Source organism: Ursus arctos, unplaced genomic scaffold (genome assembly GCF_023065955.2).
Source record: "Ursus arctos isolate Adak ecotype North America unplaced genomic scaffold, UrsArc2.0 scaffold_9, whole genome shotgun sequence".
Taxonomy (NCBI): Eukaryota; Metazoa; Chordata; class Mammalia; order Carnivora; family Ursidae; genus Ursus; species Ursus arctos.
In genome coordinates this window covers 54,956,442-54,979,401 of record NW_026623111.1, presented here as the reverse complement: position 1 = coordinate 54,979,401, position 22,960 = coordinate 54,956,442, and the positions used below count along the sequence as shown (strand labels likewise).

Here is a 22,960-nt window from a genome sequence, read left to right as displayed (position 1 = left end):
AATCAGAATTTCTGCATCGTACAGCCCAGGCACCTAATTTTATATACTCTGATGCTGGTGCAAAAGCAGGCTCAGGAACCAGTGAGTAAGAGAATGCCAACAAATGTAGAAGACTACATTAGAAGAATTAAGAGTCTGTCAAGAGTCTGCTCATTTAATAGGAGGTGTTCCTTCTCACTGGGGTATCTGCAGCAGAAAGCGGGTGGGAGATCATATCAGAATCACCAGTGGAGCTTTTTCAAATGACCTCACTTACTATCTCCCCCGAGCAACACAGAGCCAAAGGATAAAACCTCTAACGGCTGCAAACACAGTCTACTTGTTAATGAAAGTTCTGTTTTTATCCTAGTGAGTCCTTTATTAACGCAAGACCCTGTATTTGCCTGTAACTATGCAAATTGCCACGTAGACAAGATATTCAATGAAGCTTTTGGCATGGACGGTTTGTTACTAATGAGAATTTTTAAACTTAAGACTAAGGTATATTGAATGGTGAACTAAGAGCCTGGAAACTTCCGTATAGGAGTTGACTTGTTTCTCTTCTCTCATTCTAGACCTCAGCATTGTCTGCTAGGTCCTGTGAAAAGGACGCTCCATTCCCAGTACACCCAGGAACTGCTGAGTGCTGTACCAGAGAGGGCCTTGAACGGAAACTCTGTATGGCTGCCCTGAAGCACCAGCCACAAGAGTTTCCTACCTACGTAGAGCCCACAAATGATGAAATCTGCGAGGCATTCCGGAAAGATCCCAAAGACTTTGCTGAGCAGTAAGCTGCTTTCATCTTAAGTAAAACTTCAGGGCATAAAACACCAGAAGGGGGTCGAATCCAACCCCCTCCTCTATACAAACACCTCTTCTATAGCCACCTGAACAATTTCCAGTAAGAACTTTACTCCTCCCCAAGACTTCTCATCTCCGTCAGTGCTATTATTGTAAACACCTTTCTCAGACAGAGGTGAAGTCAACTTTCTAAACCTGCCAAACAGTTCTATTGTCTGAAGCAGAATCACGTGGATTCCCTCTCTATGTGACATTTTCAAATATTTGACAGCTATTGGGATTCTCCTTATGCGAGGGATCCTTGCGTGCTCCATCAGATAGATTTTCCCCTCATTTTTGTAAGTTTCTGTGATCTTCCAATGCTAATATTAGAATATATAATCTGGCTACTAATGAATGTTAAACAATGAGATGGTCAAAATTACATGTTCACTTACGTGGTATAACAGGTCCCATTCACAACTGTTTCTAGGGATGTAGGAATAAAAAAAGAACTTAAGCTTTTCTGAACATTAAACATTTAAAATGTGTACAGCAATACAATTCTGTTTATGATAATGGCAAAATACACATGCAAAAGTCAAATGCAATGTCACTCAAATTGATTTTAGAAGTTTGAAGTTCAGGTCATGATTTTATAAAAATTCGTTGGCTTTCTCATCCTGGAAAATTTTCAGAGAGGATTTTGCCCAAGATTTCAGAGTATCCTACAGACCCTTAAGGGCTTATGCTCCTAAAAATTAAAGATTTCAGCAAATAAGCAATTGTCAAGAATAAACTGTGATAAATCATGAAAGGTAAATGTATCTCATTTTAATTTGATCAACAATAAGCAATTACCATGAGCCATGCAGCTGGTAGACACTAACTACAAAGAGACAAATAGCCTTTCCTCTCAAGTAATCCATATGGAAATTTAAGGAATTAATGAAAATACTGGTTAAAAGTGACTAGTATTATAACCCATTCTTTAAATCCTTAGTGCTTTTTATATAATAAAACTAAGCTAATGTAATACATCCTTTTTCCATCAAAATACTTCTGAAAAAGTAGATTCTGCTTCCCACAAATGTTTTGACCAATCTTATTTCCCCCCCACAGATTTATGTATGAATATTCCATTAATTATGGACAAGCCCCTCTATCACTCTTAGTCAGTTATACCAAGAGTTATCTCTCTATGGTAGGATCGTGCTGTACCTCACCAAGCCCAACAGTATGCTTTTTGAAAGAGGTAGGTATTGTTTTATTATGTAGTTATGTTCTATTTTTTCCTCTATTAATGCCATTCAATTTAAATAGTGGGAGTTCAGATTCTATAATCAGTAAACCTTTCTAAAATGCCTCCTTTACATTTCATTCATTGGAAAAACAAACATAACCACCTCTAGGAAAGGAATATCAGTAAGTTTATTTGGTCAGAATTCAGTTTTATAGTAAAAAATAATAGGTTTTTTTGTTTGTTTTGCCATTCCTGCACTCTGCTTTCAATGGATCTTGACCATCTAATAGGATTCTCTCACTTACTTCCTAGAGACTCCAGATGAAACATTTATCACTTCTCACCACTATGTCAAATAGAATCTGTTCACAGTATGCTGCTTACGGGAAGGAAAAATCAAGGCTCAGGTAAAGATTAAGCACCAGCAGTGTGTTTAGCTGTTCGCTTCTACACTACCCATGATATTAGGATTCTCTAAAGAAATATCTGTAATAGAATATATATGCTACAGTCTTCTGTTCCTATAATTCACAAAAATACAGCCTAGTTCTTTTTCTCTACATAAAATATGAAAAAATAAGGCTATGTTGTAAAACATGAGATTTGCTTTTAATCAACCTTTTCCACATACTCATGGGAAAACTGGTAGACCACTAGAAATTGTTTCTTCAGTATTCATGTTAGTATGTATTATAAACACAAAAACAAAAAATTTTTTTGTTCATCACCTGTTATTTCCTTTGCCTTTTTTTTTTTTTTTCCCTTGGGATGTGACTTCCTAAATTCTTATTTGGTCTATGAAGTTTTGTGCTATATATGATGTATATCTCTTAAGCTTTTTGAATGTATTCTAATCACTTAATTTGTAACCTTCACTTTAATTTTTGTGTGGCTACTGTTAACATAGAAACTGTCAGAATACAGTGTTAACACATCTCAGACTTCTAGAATTTGCAAATTTATCTTTCCAGTATCTACAGTCTAATTCTTTTTACTCTGATCCACAAGCTTTCCACCCCCTCTAATGATAATGAAAAAAAAAAAAAAAAAAACTATTTTGTGCTGGCATCAGGTCCTAAGGTTCTCTCATGGTAATAGAAACAACTTTCTTGAGTTCTTTAAAAATAATCTTCCAATAGAAATATTCAAATACTAAACGACATTTTCTCTAGACCTTCTCTTTAATTTTCCTTCTGAATTAAGATGGTGTATTCGGCAAATAGAACATAAGGATTTAGAACACAAAACCACCTATAAAATATATATAGGTATCTTAATCATTAATTTATACTTGCATTAGTGTCTGGAAATTTATCCCAGGGAAATAGCATTGAATGTGAACAAAGATTTAGCTAATATATTATTGCTGCACCATTTTTAAATATGAAAAAATTAGAGCCTTTCTAAATTTCCCTAGAATGGAGAATTCTTCTATCAGTTATAGTATATCCATATGAGAATGCCATATGGTTTGGTATAATGCTATGTAAAAAGATATTTAATGAAAACTATAAAATATTGGCAAAAGAAACCGAAGAAGATACAAATAAATGGAAAGACGGTCTATACTCATTGAAGAATATTGTTAAAATGCTCATACTATTCAAAGCAAGGTACAGATCTAGTACAATCACTATTGATATCCCAATGGTATTTATTGCAGCAATAGAAAAAAGCATGCTAAAATTCATATAGAATGTCAAGGGACTCTATATAGCCCTAACAATCTTGAAAAAGAAAAATGAAGTTCGAGGCCTCACACTTTAGGATTTCAATACATACTACATAGCAATAGCAATCAAGATGCTATGGGACTGGCATTTAAAAAACATATAGACTAATGGAACAGAGAGCTCAGAAATACACTCTTACATATTTGGCCAAATGAATTTCAACAAAGGTGCTGGGACTACACAATGGGGAAAGGACAGGGTCTTCAACAAATCATGCTGGGAAAACTGGATATCCAAGAATGAAATTGAACCCTTACCTTATACATATATTAAAATTCAAAATGGATTAAACCTAAACATAAGACCTAAGACTGTAAGACTCTCAGAAGTCAACAAAAGGGAAAACTTTGGAACATTAGATTTGGCAATGATTTCTTATAAAAAAAACAAGAATAGACAACAAAAGCAAAAATAGACAAATGGGACATCAAACTTAAACTTCCATGTGTAAAAACACAGCCTACAGAATGAGAAAATACTGGCAAGTGTATCTAACAAGGGTTTAATATCCAGAATGTAAGGAACTTCCATAACTCAATAAGAAAGTATTCAGCTCTGTTTCATTGAGTTGTTTAAACAATTATCCAAGAGATATATAAAAGGCCAAGCATATGAAAGGACATTCACCATCTCTAATCATAAGAGACATGCAAACCAAAACCACAAAGAGATGTCATCTTGCATCTATTAGGATGGCCACTACCAAAACAGAAAATGAATATTGACAAGAATGTGGAGAATTTGAAATTCTTGCGCACTATTAATGGGAATGGAAAATGATACCACCGTTATGAAAAACAGTATGGACTTTCCTCAAATATTTGAAAATAGAATCCTATGATCCAACAATCCTACTTTTGCATTCAAAGTAGGATCTCCGAGAGAGATTTGCACACCCATGTTCATTGCAGCATTATTCACAATAGCCAAGAGGTAGAAGAAATCCAAATGTCTATTGATAGATGAATAAATCAAATGTAGTATATATAGAATTGGAATATTATGCAGCCTTGAAAAAGATCCTGTCACGTGCTACAATAGGGATGAATGCTAAGGACATTATGCTAAGCAAAATAAGCAGTCACAGGAGGACAAATACTGTATGATTCCACTTCTGTGTAGTATCTAAAGTAGTGAAAAATCATAGAAACAAAGTAAAAAGGTAGCTGCCAAAGACTTGGGGGGAGGCTGTCAGTGTTGAATGGGCATACAGCTCCAGTTTAGGAAGATAAGAAGATTCTGGAGGTCTGTTATATTTACAGATATTTACTTACCGTAACTAAATTTAACACTACTGAACTACACACTTTAATAGTTAACATGGCAAACTTAAGGTTAAGCATTGTGCCACAATATAAAAATACTACAGAAACTATTCCTGATACGTTAAGGGAAACAAGGCAAATGTATGAATAGCTTGGCAGAGTATAATCCCTTATGAAATATTTAATACTTGATAACCCTTATAAAATGCTCCAGGGTTATACAGCAAAATATCAACATTTATCAGTTCTGTGATCTAGGGCCATAGGTATTTTTTTTAATCTGTAGTTTCTAAATTCTAAAATCTATAAACCATTTTTGAAAGGACAATGAAGGGGCCACAAAAATAGGACATTGGCCTTATGAATAGGGACATTAGTGCCTCATTGCTCTTTTAGAACATTTTAAAGTCATGCTTCAAGTAGTAGATCTGGCAAGAAGAAAAGGGCCATATCAGTATTAAAATACAAAATGGTTCCTGGGGGTGACTGACTTGTGCATAGCGGCTCTAGCACATAGGGTCCATCATATACACAGCAGATGTGTTCCATGCAGCTATTGAGGACAAAGAGTTGAAACTATGGTATTATTCCTCCAGGGGGTGTAGGTTCATAATGAAACCAAGAAAATGGAATGTGGCTGAGCTAACAATTCATTTTTAACTGTTTAGCCATCTCATAAAACTAGCCCAGAAAGTGCCAACTGCTGAACTGGAGGATGTTTTGCCACTAGCTGAAGAGATCAACACAATCCTCTCCAAGTGCTGTGAGTCCCCCTCTGAGGACTGCATGGCCAAGGAGGTAAGAGAATCCTCAACCTGGACCACGTACTGAGTGGCAGGCACTCGAGGTTGCTTTTTACACACATCAGCTCAATGAATCCTTGTGACATTTAAGAGTATTGCTAACTCCATTTCATAGATAAGGAAACAAGATCAACCAGGGTGAATAATTTGAAGTCTTACAACTAGTAAGTGGCAAAGTACACACACAAGGCCAAGATCATCTAACTCCTGAGACCTTATTCTACCTGCACAGCCCAATGCAGTTTAATTATAATTAAACTTAAGTTATTTAACTTAATTATACTTTCTAAAACTTAATATTTAAACTTCAACTCCTTGGTAACACCAGCCACATTTTTTAAATTTCTTTTTAAAATTAATTTAAGTCATCTCTATACCCAGCATGGGGCTGGAACCCATGACCCTGAGATCAAGAGCCCCACGCTGTACCAACTGAGCCAGCAGGTGCCCCACGAGCCACGTTTCAAATGTTCATTAGTATTGGACGGTATAGATACAAATCATTTCATCACAAAGTTCTATTGAACAATATTGCAACCATTAGATTATTGGAAACTGCTCATGTTTATACCTGTTATAACTCGGTCAATTTTTCCCCACCATTTTTTCATTTAAATAATCCTTTCCAGTGGATGTGAATTTGCACAGTTGCTTTACCTAAAGGTTTCTCCAAGTCTGTGGACCTCTTTAGAAATAGGTATGTTGTCGTGCCTGGTCTTTTTCCACTAAGAAAACAGGTCTGTGTTAGAGACGTTTTCCAACAACCTGACTTGGAACCTTTCATATACACCGTGCCAGGGCTCGTAAGCCTACCTAAGCCTTCCTTATTTCCAATGAGGCCAACCAGATACTAACGCTGCACAAACTCACAATTGCTTTTATAGCTGCCTGAATACACAGTAAAAATCTGTGACAACTTATCCACAAAGAACTCTAAGTTTAAGGACTGTTGTCAAGAAAAAACCCCCATGGACGTGTTTGTGTGCACTTACTTCATGCCAGCTGCTCCCACGCCTGAGCTTCCAGCCGCTGAGCTGCCCACAAGTACCGACGCGTGTGAGAAAGGGAATACCAAAGCCATAGATCAGTAAGTAGAGTTGATCGGACTAATTCTTTCTTGACAGTATTGATATTCACTAGCATTAAAAGACAAAGAAATTAAAGGTTTACCATTTCTTCTCATTCATCTGTTTTCATCCAATGGAGAACTAAAATACGCCATATGTTCATAGACCATGAGCTGCATAAGCTACAAGCATATGCATACCCATGGCATAGAAATATTTCACAAATAAGTTGGATTAACAGGTCAGAAAACTACCAATATTAGAATTTAGGCTAACTTTAGACTAATTTATATTTGTCTAAATATTTTCCTAAATGCAGAGAGAACAAAGGAATAAGACAATGGAAGGAGTTACACAAATCTACTTTCACGGAAAAGCTACTCAAGGTGCCTACTTGATGCTTTATGTGGGGTGCATTGTATTACAGTTCCACAAAAGCTAGTTCCATATGCATTTGAAATAGACATGTTTATATAGAATATATACATATGTGTATGTATAGGACATACAGAGTTTTAATTCAGTATTAATCAGAATAGCTCCAAAGCAACTACTAATAATTTGCATTTCGATGAGAATGTTAACCCCAAATCTGTTGATTTGGAGTCAGTTTTACCTAAATCTATTATTTTTAACTACCAGGCAGAAGCCAGGTGATTAGCCTTTAAAACAGAGGTCCGATTTCAAACACAACACACATACCCAACTCTACTCATGTTAAAGAGTATTCTCTCCTTTCCCTCTCATGCCAGGTATACATTTGAACTAAGTAGGAGAACACATCTTCCAGAAGTATTCCTCAGTAAAATACTTGAGCCAACCCTGAAAAGCCTTTCCGAATGCTGTGACTCTGAAGATTCCACTGGTTGTATGAATGCTCAGGTACCACTCGCTTCATTTTCTTGACCAACCTTGGTAGAAGCCAAGGGTTGGAAAACTGCAGCTCATGGGCCAAATCTGACCCACCGCCTGTGTTTGTGTGGCCTGTGAGCGAAGAATGGGCTTATATTTTTAAATGGTTTTTAATTTTATGACAAAAAATGTGAAACTCAAAATTCAATGTTCATGAACTTTCACTACAACACAGCCTTCCTCCTTGTTTACACAGTGTTTATAGCTGCTTTTGTGCCATATTGGCAGAGTTGAGTAATTACAAAAGAGACTATATATAGTTTACAAAACCTAAAATATTTACTATCTGGCCTTATGTAGAAAATGTTTGCCAATGTGTGGTATAAGTAAGAAACACACATACTAATACATCAAATGGAATTCTGATTTAAGGTCTTCTAGAACAATGCTTCAAGACAAATAATTTTGTACGTAATTGTTTTCTCACAGGGCCCTCAACTGAAAAAGGAGTTATCTTCTTTCATTGACAAAGGACAAAAACTATGTGCAGATTATTCAGAAAACACTTTTACTGAGTATAAGAAAAAGTAAGGCACTTTTCTGGCTGTTTTCTCTACATTTTATCAATAATAGTTTGGTATTGTGATTTGCAAGTACAGTTGAAGATTAAGATGTGCTAAGTGAGCAATAGAAAGAAGAGGTGCTATCAAGAGCTTTAAAAAGTGGAATCCAGTACCTATGTAGGAAGAAATGGAGTCCTTTTCAGAGGGGAAAAAGGTCATGTGTATCAGGTGAGAGGTCAATTAGGACACAGCCACAGAAGTACAAATTACAAGACCTGCAGGAACTTGATTCAAAAAATACCAAATTAGCCCAGAGTTCATCAACATTCGTGCCCTAAAGCTTATGTAAATGTCGCTACACATAACGGGGAACTGTAAAACTGCCAAAAAAGGTTACCTAACTTCATTGCATACTGTGTCTGACAAGACAAGCCAAACTTTCAATCAAGTGTAGTACCACCCACGACCAGCATGAGTTCTCTATAAACCGAAAATAACTCGTCATTAGTAATGTTGTACAACAGTCAATAGTCATGTTTCTCAAGCACGAGAAGAAAGGCCATACTAGTGAAACAAATTTTACTGGGTTCCTAAACACCCATGGCATTCCCAACTTCAGTAAGTAGATTTCTTAGATCCATTCCAAATCATCTTGATCAGCATGAGCCAAAGGCAAGCACGAATAGAACTCCACAGAGAGACCTAAGAATCCCAAAAGTAGGTCACTTCCTTCAGTGACGCCCATGAAGCCTAGTTTAGCAAAGCTCTATAAGAAAATGAAAAATTGTGAAAGCCTTAAGTCAAAATGTTTATTTCCCAATTATCAGAGAACAGTATACAATAATATTAAGCAGATAACACAAGTTTTGTACTCCAGTGTTGCATTGGGCAACTGACAATTTATAGAATCTCAATACATTAAGAATAGCAATGGAATAGAATTGACATTTGCGGTTATGAAATCAAATCCCTAACAACTGCATCCAGGTATTTGAAATCCTGCACATACACATACCCACACTTGTTCTTTCTCCGTTCTCTGAGTTCCTTCTGGTCTGACTTGCCTCCCCTTCCAACTGGGACCTGCTCCTTTCAGTAATGTTTTTATGAGCAAACTAGTCCCTCTCACCCTCTCGTCTTTTCCCAGCATCTACCTTCCCCCGAGATAAATTTGGGTTTCTACCACCTCTCATTGCCCACAAGTAGGCTGGCAAGTAGTTCCTGGAGAAGGTCATAAAAACAGGCTGAGTTGCCCATTATAAGCATAGAGAGATACCAAGATAATATAGACCATTCAAATTGGGAGGGAATACAGAGAACAAGTCCTAGAATTATCTTGAAAGTTAGATGGAAAGTTAACTTATAGTAGAGCTAAAAACAAGAGCCAAAGTTTCTAACCTTGTGTTTTCCAACATAGCCAGTTGAGAAGGAGGCACACTGAGGGGGAAATTGCATAAAATGAGAGAAGAGAAAAAGGATCAAGGTGACCAAGTCCCATGAGGGAAATACTCTTTAAGGAGCTTGAAATCTAGCACTGGAGAGAAGATGAACAGTCAGGAATAGGAGAGGAAGTGGTCCATATAAATATAATTGAACAAATGAAAGGGGGAAGATGGGAATTCAAATCCAGCAAATTTTAATTTTACTTTTAAGAGCTTAAAAGAGATGGAGATTTCACTATCTTACCTCAAATTGAGTCACTGAAAATCACTCCACAGATCTGATATTTAAGAGCAACTATTTCCATTTTTTTTTAATTGTAAAAGACTTGAAGTGGGTTGTCATCTTGCATCAGAAAGGTTTATAAAATACATCTAGTAAAACCTTACATAGATATGGTCTTTCAGACTAGCAGAGCGATTAAGAGCTCAATTGCCTGATGCCAGCTCCATGGATCTCCAAGGGCTGATCGACAGGCGCTCAGATTTTGCCTCCAAGTGCTGTTCCATCAACGCACCTCCTCTCTATTGTGATTCAGAGGTAAGAGCCATAAAAAAAGAATGAAATCTTGCCATTTGCAACAACATGTTGGAGCTAAATTCACGATATTGAATTTAAGAAATAAAGCAAATGAGCAAAGGTTGGGGGGAGGCAAACCAAGAAACAGACTCTTGCAAAGGTTGGGGGGAGGCAAACCAAGAAACAGACTCTTTTTTTTTTTTTTTTAAAGATTTTATTTATTTATTCGACAGAGATGGAGGCAGCCAGCGAGAGAGGGAACACAAGCAGGGGGAGTGGGAGAGGAAGAAGCAGGCTCCTAGCAGAGGAGCCTGATGTGGGGCTCGATCCCATAACGCCGGGATCACGCCCTGAGCCGAAGGCAGACACTTAACCGCTGTGCCACCCAGGCACCCCTAAGAAACAGACTCTTAACTCTAGCAAACAAACTGATAATCACCAGAGGGGAGTTGGGGGGGGGGGGAAATGGGTTAAACAGGTGTTGGGGATTAAGGAGTACTATGTGATGAGCACTGGGTGATGTGGGGAAGTGCTGAATCACTGTAGCATACACCTGAAACTAATATCACACTGCACGTTAACTGGAATTTAAAAACTTAAAAGCCAGGCACGTCTGGGCTCTGAGTATTAACATTTTAGTGAAGTTTTGTTTCTTTTTGACTGTATTGCACCTGACAAAGTCCTAATTAGTTTGCCAAACTGAGCTCCGGCACCTTGTTTTTCTGCTTAATACCCTGGGAGATTCTGATTTCTCTTCAAATTTCTACATTCACACCCTAGGGCCAAACCTGTTAGCCCATCTTGTTTGTAGCAATTTATAAGGTTAGAACTCCAGAGGAAGAATGAAAGCCTGTTCTTTCAATTCTGCTGAGAAATAGACCATGTTCACCTTCACGAAAATTCAGGCCAAGTGAGGTTCTAAACATAAAAATCGGAGGAGTTGGCTTGCTGGCTTGCTAGAATATTTTGATCATTTTCAGCACTAAAACGCTCAGCATAAATCAACTGACAAGTCCCTTCCTTTACTACTGACCTACAACAGCTGAATTAGGTTGCTTTATCCCAGAAAAATAAAACTACCTCACCTAGAAGTTGTTTCTAGCAGATTTTGCTGAGAGTCTCACTCAGTTATTAAAAGGACTAAGTATTTTTTTTTTTACATTGTCAAAAAGCATCAGTTTTGTAACCCTTTTCTACTCTTTGTTATGCTTATCCATATGCACACTTTCCTTTTTGACATCATACAAGACAAATTGAACAACTGCACGCAACAAATGTTTCCTTCAATTCTAATGCTTTTCATTTCTTTGAGCTGCTTTTCAGATTTTTTATTGTAACATACTGCCATTTAAAAACGTTGTATTTTCAATTACGATGATGAAAAGGCAGGCTTATAACGATTTTCTTGCTTTATAACCAGCAAATGTAGAACAGTGCTGCTGAATAGCCAATCTTTCAGTAATTGCTAGAGAAGAGGGAGACAGATGGAGTTGAGACACTTGCGCACATGTGATTGTCTGGAGCACTGGGAGAGTAGACCCTCTGCTGTTTGCATTAGCCCTTTAGATGGTCTTTCTGCACTAATCTCACAGCTGGGTTAATGAGCTGGCCTCTGGGACTTCACGTTACAACAACATTCACTTTGATTCTCAATGCTTGGTGTAAATATTTGTCCTGTCACCCTGTAATATTTGGGATATAATTTATTAAACCTCCTTGCCCTTTATTTGCTTGACAGATTTTTCCTTAAAAATAATGCCCATCTACTACATTGACTCCAAGTCATTTATATCCAGGGATCCACCTCTATCTACCATTCTAAACATACTTGGCACAGCCGCTGGAGGAATGGCAAAAGGCACTTCTGAACCAGACAAAATCAGTGTTGCATTATGTGGTGATCTATCCCTACCCCTCATCCTGATCTTCAAATGAAGAGCAAATAGAACCAGCAGTGTAATTCTCAGTCCTTACCAGCCTTCTCTACAGAAACACTTGATACCCACAACTATCCCTTCCCCCTTGGAACAATTTCTTTGGTATCTATATTATCATTTTCTACCTTTTGTCCTTCTAGGATTCTTTCCTTCCTCTATTTCATATTGTCCTCTTCTAGCCATCCTTTAACTTCCTCTTTTCCAGAGTTTTTTTTCCTTGCTCTTTTTCATTATATTACATTTTTCCTGAGTGTTCTCAGCCATGGACATGCCTTAAATATCCAAATCTCTTCCTTTAGCCAGGATCTCTTCCTTCCCAACCAAGCATTTTATCCAACTTTTCATGGGGCTCTCTCATCCCACAAGAAATTTAATTTCAACATGCCCAAAATCTTCCCCTTACAACATCCTCTTGTTTCCTAAATTTATGAATATCACCATTCATCCATTGTTGAAGATAACAAGTGATCCTTGATTTCACATGTATACACATACACACACACACACACACACACACCCCTCCAAATCCCCAAACCTATCAGTTCTAACACCTCAGTATCTCTATCTCCCCACTTACTTCTACATTACTGGTACTTAAATTCAGGCAACCTTTTGCCTGAATTACAATGTCCCAATTGGTCTCTCGTCTCCAGTCCCCCCACCTTCCATGCCTCACACCCAACCTCATCTCTATACAGAGGTCAAAATAACCTTTGTAAAACACAAAATAGTACATTCCTCTATCTCCATTGCATCTAAAGTTTTGTTTTGTAATAGAGACTTTGGACCCTTGACTTCCTTTCCAGTCGGATCTACCATTTTCTTGTTCCCCCTGCTTTGGTTCTCCTGAACTACTTGCAATTTTTCAAGTATATTCAGCTTGCTCTTACCTCAAGGATTTTGCACATAATGACTCATCCCAGATTGGCTAATGCTCACTCCAACCTGGCTAAATCTTTCGTCAAGTCTCAGGATTCAATTTAGGCTTCACCTACCTCCTTTGGGAATCCTTCCCTGGCGCTCAAGCTCTTCGTTAGCCCTTATATTATTCTGTGCACACCCAGTAATTGGCACTTACTAACTATTGTCATTTCTTTCTTGCCTATTTTTCCTGGAACACTGTAAATTCTAAGGGCAAGGACAGTATAAAAACAAATAAATGTGAATGATGGCTAATAAAAAGTTTAATATAAAGCTATGTTTTGACAAGAATCTTTTCCCCTAAGCAAGGTTCAAATTTGTGTATACCTTCTGCAAGTCTCTATGAAATACTTTATGACTTAGAAGACATTTTTTCATTTCAGATTGATGTTGAAATGAAAAATATGCTATAGTCCTGATGCATGTGTGTGGTCTTAGGTAAGTATAGTTTTTAGAGGCAGCAAAGAACCCAGATTTGTATTTTTAAAATTCGAGAATTTTAATAGTCTCCTTTCTAACTATCCTCTATTTAAACTCATTTTATAGTGAAAACATTAAACATATGGAAAAGTTAAGAAGCTTATACGCCTATACACAACCAACTTCTGACTATTTAGGCCTCGAATTCAGGTCCCCAGCTTGGTACTATATCCATTACAAGCTCACATCTAAGATAACAACAACATGGAGATCATTTCAGGAATTTTTATGCATTCAAAGTTTAAAGACTCCATTTAAAGATAGAGTCCATCAAATCTTAAAGACAACAGGGTTCTTAAGAGGAAAGAAGCATTTTTCAAATTAAAACAACATGTTTGAAGTATTATCATTTTAGATATTACACTTTCACCCATTAAAAAATGCACAATGATGTTAAGAGCATAGAGTAGAACCCCATACCTTAAACTGAAGGGGACCTCAACTCTGCACAGTAACAAAATTATTCTCTCCAGATTTAATTGTATTCATTTTAAATATATTACTTGAGATTAAAAATGATGAAAACAATCATTTTGGTTTATTTCAGACCTTCATTGAATGGAGGCTTTTTAAGGCTCTAAGATGGTTATTTTGCTGATTTATTGACAACATTCCTCAAAATGATATGGAAGCAAAGACCATTGACTAAGGAAATTAAATCATTCCATCACATCCAGGCTTTCAATATAAACTCTTTGAATATAAAACAGTAAAAAAGAAAACTAACATCCTGAGAGGCCGGACAATGGGGGTGGTCCCAGAAACTTTTGAAATTACCCACTCTACATTAGAATCTATCTTTGTGAGCAAGTTATTATACTCCCTAAAGCTCGGTTTCCTTTTTTTGTGAAGAAAATATTACAATATCTATCTCTCAGCATTGTTGTAATGATGAAGGGGGGGGGGTGTATAGAAAATGCCTAGGAAATGGCAGTCATACCAGCAAAGCTGCTTCTACTACAGATAATGTGAATCTAAACTCTAACAAGTTTCCCCCCAGATAGATCAGGCTTTTATTTTAAATTGCTCTGCAATAGATCCACTTTCTTCTGAGTTTTCTCTTACAAGAGCATGTCAGCTCTCCCGCGGCAGAACGGGCACGCACTGTCTGCTCAGTATGAAGCAGTTCCTAAAACCGTTAAACCGACTGTGGTTGCCTATGCCTTCTATCTCGACGAAAGCCTGTGTTTCGTCAGATAGAGGAGCCGAAGCCTTGGTCTCCAGGTGTCCTCATTCTTAAGTACACCTACAATTCAGGGCTTCCAGCCAACAGTGTGATGCAATTTCATTCTTAACTAAAATCATATTATAAACCTGAGTTGTCCTCTTGACCGTTATTGGTCCCCTGGACCACTTTCTTTCTTCAAGCCCCAAAATTGATTGTGACATGCCTCACTAGAGAGAGAATTATGGTCTCCTGATAAATCCCACGAAGCCAGTTAGCTTTGTTCTTCAGCTTCGGAAATAGTCTTCCCTGGACCGCCAACAGATAAAGGAACAGGCTCCCACTGCAGATTCAAGTTGGTTAGAAAACAGTACCAGAATCACACTCAGCACAGCCAGGTGCTTACACCATGTGAGAAACCAGTGAGGAAAGCACAAATGGGTCTCCCTCTCATCCTCAAAGGCATAAACTCAGGACAAGAAAGATGGAATTTCTTGCACTGTGCAAATAGAAGTACGGTATAACTCTGCTGTCGTGTCTTGGCGGGTTTGGTAACCAAGGTGGGGGGTGTATTTGCCTCATTACAAAGTAGAGGGGGATTTGATAAAAACTTACACTAAGTGTTTTAGTAAAAAAACAAAAAACCTGTTATCTCAATCCCATGACTGGGGAGCCTCATGCGCTACTGGTTGCTGCATTTTTTTGTTTCAGCCATAACCATTCATTCTCTGAGCACAAAGTCACACACAACATACATTCAAAGAGAAAAAGAAGAGCTATGATGTACCTTGACATAACAACAGTGATGGCCTTATATACAGGTCTTGGGAATTTCTTACATTTTCATCCTGGACCCATCAGGTCATCGTGGATAATATGGGTCATGCTAGACAGCTCTCTCTTTAAACATAAGGATAACTGGCCCTTATAAACATCCGCTGAGCAGTATTATGATTGTCGCCCATTAGCTGTTTTTCTAACATTTATTTTCATGACTCTTCTAGATCTGGTGTTGGAACCGCCTGGGAACATCTGATGGCCTAACCTAAGCAAAACCAGAGCTCCTGGGGAGACCAGTAGGATACTCCCTGCTTTTTATCAGCGACAGTATCTTTATACAATGATAAGATTGATAATTTGCTAAAAAAAAATAAATATGAAGCAGACCGTAAATGTTACCAAGGATAATGTTACAGCATTGATCTTCAGCTCGGTCCCTGTGATTTTCACAAAGATGCTGCAATAGGCAGGCCCATGCTCATGAGCCCCTGCTTTTTTCTAGCTCTCTGCTCTTTCTAGAAGATTCACAGTATTAAGTATCCACTTTCAAATTCCCAACACACTAAGCTCCACTTCTTGATTACTTCTCAGGCTTAATAGGCACCATTAAGGAGAAGTTAGCCAGACTTCTGTCATCAATAGCCTGGGAGAGCTCCCTTCTTAAAGAACCACCGCCGCCACCTTCCTGAGAACACGTTTGTGCTCCCAGCTGCAGGTTGTGTGGCATTAAGTAGGTAACATCTGCCTTGCATAAAAATCTCTGTGGTCTGAACGTTTTTCTCTTTGCTAAAGACAACTACTCAGAGCTATTTATTGGGTGAAAATTCTAAAAACCTGATTTCAGCTTAATTCATTTTACCACGTGTACACTGTATAGGCTATTTCTAGGTGCTTTCTTTGCTCAGGGAAAAATGAATGTTCTAATTCAACAGGTTTTATTTTGAAAAAAATGATCATACTTTTAGAATAAATGCCTCTCTGAAACCAATACAAGCCAAGGAAACGTTCTGTATTTATAACTAACTGCCTGAAGGAACGTACATTTATCTCATGGTAGATGTAGAGTTATATGGTAGAGATGAAGCGGATTTTAGAGCAAATATAAGTGGAGTCACATTAACCAAAATCATCCCTGGTCATGCCTTAAGATTCTAAGTCTTAGCAGGAAGAATTTTATTACCTAAGCCAAGGTGAAATGCTCAAGACTTTAGCTGCCAGTAACCGGGAAATAAAATGCCTGTCCCCTTGCAGCTTCTGTAGAAGGCTCCAGTCTTACCTCCCACAAAGATTCCAAAATGGGAAATTAACCTCAAATAGAAAGTTCTTCAGCTACCATGAAGGGGGGGAGGGGTGGGAAAGACAACTATATACTACATATTCAGGCAGGATTTTAGATTTCTTAAAGTTCTTTCTCACTTCCAAAAGTACCTTGCTGAAGCTTGAAAACCAACTCTGAGATGTAAACGTCATTGATAAAAATGAGAGTGAAACCCCAAAAAGGCCCATGGTAACAGCGAAGAACCAAGCAAAAACTTAGCCTTTAAGTCCAGTATGCCATACAAAATTAATGGGCATACTGGAGAACGCTTTCCCGATGAAATTAGTTCTGGAAACAATATATCTCCCTCGGAGTCACAAGTGACTGTGTACAATTTACTATTCCCTAAATTGAAACACTGACCCCTTCTTCTTTGGATATCGCCCAGAAATATTGCTCTGTAAAATTAATCTTGGAAAATTCTGCTCCGTTCTTGAGAAGTTACAAATTGTTCATTAACCGCTACAAACGAGCCCGTTTTGGTCAAGCATTTTTATGCCTGACCAAGCAGAACAGAGTGTTTTTTGTCACTAAGTATTCGATAAATATTACATGATGGGTTGAAGTAGTGTTTTCATCGTTTCCCGAATATATTTTCCAGCAAACTCTGAACTTTCATCAGTTTCTTTTATATTAAGGAGCTCTGACCCAAATATGCCATCATTCTAATACAAGTTTTAATTTTAGACTTATATACATAATTATCCCTGCTTTTACTCCACTTTATGGGAAGCAGAGATCTTTTGAGAAGATATTGCCAAAATCTACACTCACTTCCTAGGTGTTTCTCATCATTAAAGAGATGATTTTGAGTTTCCATCTACTGTCAACTGTAGCTGAGTTTACTTTTGAGTGTCTGTTATATATAAATAATCCTCCATTTTTTAAGCATTACCTATCACCTTCTTCCAAAAACGAGGTACTCACCATGACAGAAACAAACAAAATTCTTTGTTTCTAAACATGGCACTCACAAAGAGTATCAATAAGGGTTCTCCAAGCAAATAGGACTAAAAGGAGATAGAGAAATGGAGAAATTTTACAGAATTGACTTACGCAGTCACGGAGCTGGCGAATCCGAAGTCCACGCGGCAGGCCAAGAGTCTGGAAACTCACACAGGGTTCCTATGTTGCAGCCTCGAGGTAGAAATGTACTCTGGGTAGAGTTTTGCTTTTAAGGCCTTTGATTGGATGAGGACTCTCCACATCGTCAAGGGTAGTAATCTCCTTTACTTAGAGTCAGCTGGTGGTTAATGTTAATCACATCTACAAAATACCTTTATAGCAACATCTAGACTAACATTTGACTGAACAAATGGCCACCATAGACTAGTCAAGTTGACTCATAAAGTTTAGCCATCACACAAAACTTCTGTAAGTTGCATTGTCCTTTCCAAGACTGAATGTCTTTCAAATTGTAGTACTAACCCCCTGTGTTTTTCTAGATGCCTACGTCATTCCACAAGTGATTCTTAAACTATCACCTGAGAACCATCACCTTCAATGGTCTACACAGGATTAGTATATTAATACCTTTTCCTGGAAATTCGTAAAAGAAACAACACTCCTTTTTATGGAGATTTTAATTTAAAAACATAAGGGGAGAGCCTTTCTATTACGTCATTTAATTCAACAGCAATATGCTCTAACGAAACAACTGAGTCAACTTGACCGTTTACCCAGTTTTCAAATAGCTAAAAATAAACAAGAAGACTTAGAAGCTTGTGTTTTTATGACTCCGGTCTTCCTTCTGTGTACCTCTCCCCACCACCAAAGCCTCACCTTCACCGAATCTATAGACCAGCGATTCTCAGAGATTGGGGTTTAATCAGTCTTGAATGGAACCTATTGTGCAAAAGCCTCTAATTCACTGCTTTAGAAGCTTGGCGCCTGGGGCACCTGGGTGACCAGTGGATTAAGCATTTGCCTTCTGCTCCGGTCATGATCTCAGGGTCCTGGGATCAAGGGGGGGTGGGGAGCAGGGGAGTGTCTGCTCAGCAGGGGTCTGCTTCTCCCTCTCACTCTCCCTCTGTTCACTGTCACGCTCTCTCTCTCAAATAAATAAAAACTTAAAAAAAAAAAAAGGCTTGGCACCCTCACCCAAATTAGAAAAAGAGAAGCAACAGAAATCAACCAATAAAGGACCTGATGGCTAAATGGTTACTGGGCAAGGGTGAATTTTTAACATCACTTTCTCTCAGTCTGCCATTGCATTGTGAAAATGCTGTCAATTGTGGAATGAAATTTTTGTCTCCCATTAAAGAAAACCCAGTCATAGAAAATCAAGTCAAAAGATGACCTTTCCCAGAGGCTATTTCTTCCTTGTCCATTTCTTCCAGGATCTGAGATAGTTTCCCCATTAGGCCAAGAAAGTACCCAACTATTCCTTCCACTACACGCACCACCACAAGTCTCCTCATTTTATAGCTAATGCTTTTCAGCAAATTCTAGTTGGCAATTAACAATGGTACCTACTTACCCATCCACAGATGAGGGGTTTGGAATCCCTATATTGCTTCTGCCCAGTAAAAAAGTTTCCAACAATGAATTAGGTGTCTTTTCTCATGCTACAATCCCAGAAAATGGATCTTTGCAAGCCTGTATGCTGCACCATGAAAAACCTCGGGATGACATGCCTGCTTCAAATAAAAATATCTTTGCCTCCACCTTGTGGCTGACAGCGCTAAATGCAGATATTTGTGCGGAAATCTATTCTGAAATCAGATTTTCATAAAGTGGGCGGTACCTGATCCCCCGGAATACGCTTACTTTGTGTACAGCTCTACTCAGAACAACATGAAAAGCCAAGTTAGCAAGATACAGAATTTTCAACCTTTATTCTCAGCGAACTGTGTGAATTTGGCAACTTTGTACACAATAGACCAAATGATCTGCCTACATTTTTCATTTAGTTCCTGAGACTGTTTAATTTTGAGAAAAAAAATTTAACCCATTTTTCTCTCTTAAAAGATAGCGTTACTGATAGAAGAGGAGTATCTTCTCAATATTAAACTCCCACTAAAATTAGGTAAGAAAATGTAAAAAAAAAAAAAATAGTACAATACTTCACTTTTTACGCACTGTGTTGTTGTCGATAAACGTCTGTGCTTCCGGGCCGAACTACAACTGGAAGACCGAGTTTGGGATAAAGAGGAGCAATAACTTTATTGTTTTGCCGAGGAAAGGAGGATGCAGCAGGCTATGGCCTTCAGAAACTGCAAGCCTGGGCCCCTGGGTGGCTCAGTGGGTGAAGCGTTTGCCTCCCGCTGCAGTCATGATCCAGGGTCCTGGGATACTGCGTCCTGGGAGCATAGGCTCCCTGCTCAGCCTGGAGACTGCTTCTCCCTCTCCTCCCTGCTTCTGCTCTCTCTCTCTTAAATAAATAAATAAATAAATAAATAAATAAATAAATAAATAAATAAATAAATATCTTTAAAAAACAAAACAAACAAACAACAACAATACTGCAAGCCCTCCCAGAGCAAGGGGCTGGGGGTTATATGGGGAAACAAAGGATCTAGCGGTTTCAACAGGAACTGTATGCACTGCCAGCCTTAGTCGCTTTCAGTGTGGTACCAGGTTCCTGAAACAAAAGGCTAGGAAAGGAGGAGGGGAGTTTTTCAGAAAAGAGGAGAAAGGTTACTTTAAAATAGAGCTTCCCTGAGCGCCTGGGTGGCTCAGTCCGTTGAGTTCCAACTCTTTATTTCTGCTCAAGTCAGGATCGGGGTCTTGGGTTCAGCTCCACACTGAGCACGGAGTCTGCTGGAGATGCTTTCCCTCTCCCTCCGCCCGTCCCTGCAATCGCTCTCTAAATAAACAAACAAATAAAACCTTTTTTTTAAAATATCGAGCTTCGCTGGAGCCTTGGTGCAGCCGTTTTGATTTTTGTTCAACTTTAGGCTTTTAAGCGATTTCAGTATGGCTTTTTAACAACTTTCCCATCTTATCTCGTCCAATCTTCATCACATTTGCATGAGGCAGATAATCTGGGTCCTGATATATCTAATTTACAGGTAAAATCCGTTCAGGGAGGTGAACACACGCTGACCGCGGAGACTGACCAAACAATGCGGAAAGTTTACGAAGCGCTTTCCCAACGTCAGGCGGAGCACGTGCTGCTTGGCGACTGTGCCGCTGATCTATTGCTCGGGAAAACGCCACCCTGGCGGAGCGGCTGAGAACAACAGCAAGCACTAAAAATGTGCCCACGCCTATCAGTGTTGACGGAGCTCGGGGTTTCTCGTGCAGTTGTAGTCACGCCGTGGCTGGGTCCGTCCTCAAAGCGTTTTCATTCACCGAAGCTGCACTGGGCTGGAAGCAACCACCCGTGGGGCGCCTTGAGCATCCGTCTCCTGGCGCTCTATTCACGGGTCTCCGCAGGCAGCCTCGGGGCAGCCAGCCCTTTCCCGCGGTGGCTGCAGATTTCAGAGTTTCCCAAGATAGAACGGCGGAAGCTGTCCTTTCTAATCAACCCTCGGAAGTCAGGCAGCATCCTTCCCACTGCGTTCTAGCCAACAGGCGGTGCAAAAACCCCACCAGCTTCGAGAGGAGGGGAGGTAGACTGCAGATTTTGATCCATGGAGTATCTAATAATTTGCAAACGGTTTAAAACCACCATCAGTACCAGATTGTTAGAGCAACATATTTGCCATTGGTAGTGGCGATGCAGAATATGACAAAGCACTCGCAAGGCTGGGGAGATGACGTAAATAGGAGTCTAATCCAAATATAGAGTTGCTGAACAGAAAGAAAATCAACTTTTTTTTTTAAATTTTATTTATTTATTTGACAGAGAGAGACAGCCAGTGAGAGAGGGAACACAAGCAGGGGGAGTGGGACAGGAAGAAGCAGGCTCATAGCGGAGGAGCCTGATGCGGGGCTCGATCCCCTAACGCCGGGATGACGCCCTGAGCCGAAGGCAGACGCTTAACCGCTGTGCCACCCAGGCGCCCCAGAAAATCAACATTTTTAAAAAATCACTTTCTATGTCAGTAATCTGAGGAGTAGTTCATAGAAGAAATTTAGATATAAAATTTGTCAGATGAAAATAAGAAACTAATATAAACTCAGAATAAGGCCAACATTGCTACAAACTTAACATCGAAAAAAGTGAATTCCAGTCTCCAATGAGTTTTTCTCATCCAGTTTATCATATTTGGCTCCTTGTCATTCCTATGTCCCCAATTATGACGTCTAATACATTCAAGTTAAACCAAAAAATACACTCAGCAGTTACTTTAATTTTTAATGGATTGTCTCTGTAAGAAGCAGAGAATTACATAGTGATGTATCATCAGTTATTAACTCAAAGACAGTAATGATGAAACCTGTGATTAATTTTGATTCAAATAAAATCAATACTCTCATCAATTGGCAATTACATATAGTCATTTATATAATTTTTAATTAGAGTGACTGTACTTCAAAATGGTTGCTCTAAGCATTTCCATGTAACCATGGAAACACTGAGTAAATATAATGCAAACATTGAGTAAAATTGTCTGACATGTTAAAAATTTTAGAACTGCATTATTATTGCCATAAATATAGGATAGATCATCATTCCTGAAAATAGATCTCCCAGGTCTTTCTTCTATTTCTTAGCTATTCCTGAAAAACAATCATGAAGCCAGGTTTAATACTTAACTAAAAAGAAGAGACCGTTCTCGCCAGAGCACCTGTCTGTGAGACTGGTCACTGCCTCCACTTCCCTGCAGAAATTTATGAGCAGAATATGGAAAACACGAAAGGACTGGACTTCCACCCAGAAACTCAGCCTAACAGAGCATACCAGCTGCAAGACCTGGATCCACCCACACCTTTGTTCGTGCTCCAAGGGCAACAAGGTCATCACTATTTATCATTCATCTCCTTCATGAAGATTTGAGACACAGAAAGGACGAGAAATAACCAGTCATTTGAATGCCACTGTCCCTCTGACTTGCATACGTACTAGATTTGATTCTTTTCTGCTACTTTATACAAAATACAGTACCACTGACCCCTCCCAATCACAGATTGATGTGTGACTCTGTCAGTCCAGAACACAATCTTCACAAAATAGAAACAAGGATTGTATCTTACCCTCTTCACCGCCCCCCTTAATAAAAGACTC

At 38.7% G+C, this 22,960-nt stretch overlaps 1 protein-coding gene across 2 annotated transcripts in view; it reads left to right on the top strand.

Annotated features, from left to right (window-relative positions):
- GC (GC vitamin D binding protein) overlaps positions 1–16,515 on the top strand; it is a 31,921-nt gene extending 15,406 nt beyond the window's left edge. Inside the window, exons 4-13 of one of the 2 annotated variants that reach the window (XM_026509998.4) lie at positions 555–766; positions 1,882–2,014; positions 2,315–2,409; positions 5,669–5,798; positions 6,688–6,890; positions 7,623–7,752; positions 8,212–8,309; positions 10,133–10,265; positions 13,486–13,540; positions 15,752–16,515. In XM_026509998.4, the coding sequence (XP_026365783.3) occupies positions 555–766; positions 1,882–2,014; positions 2,315–2,409; positions 5,669–5,798; positions 6,688–6,890; positions 7,623–7,752; positions 8,212–8,309; positions 10,133–10,265; positions 13,486–13,515 (1,164 nt within the window). In that variant the 3' untranslated portion in view covers positions 13,516–13,540; positions 15,752–16,515. Of the gene's footprint in view, positions 1–554; positions 767–1,881; positions 2,015–2,314; positions 2,410–5,668; positions 5,799–6,687; positions 6,891–7,622; positions 7,753–8,211; positions 8,310–10,132; positions 10,266–13,485 lie in introns of both variants that reach the window. The other variant, XM_057309677.1, reaches the window with a different exon arrangement.
- The last annotated feature ends 6,445 nt before the right edge of the window (positions 16,516–22,960 follow it).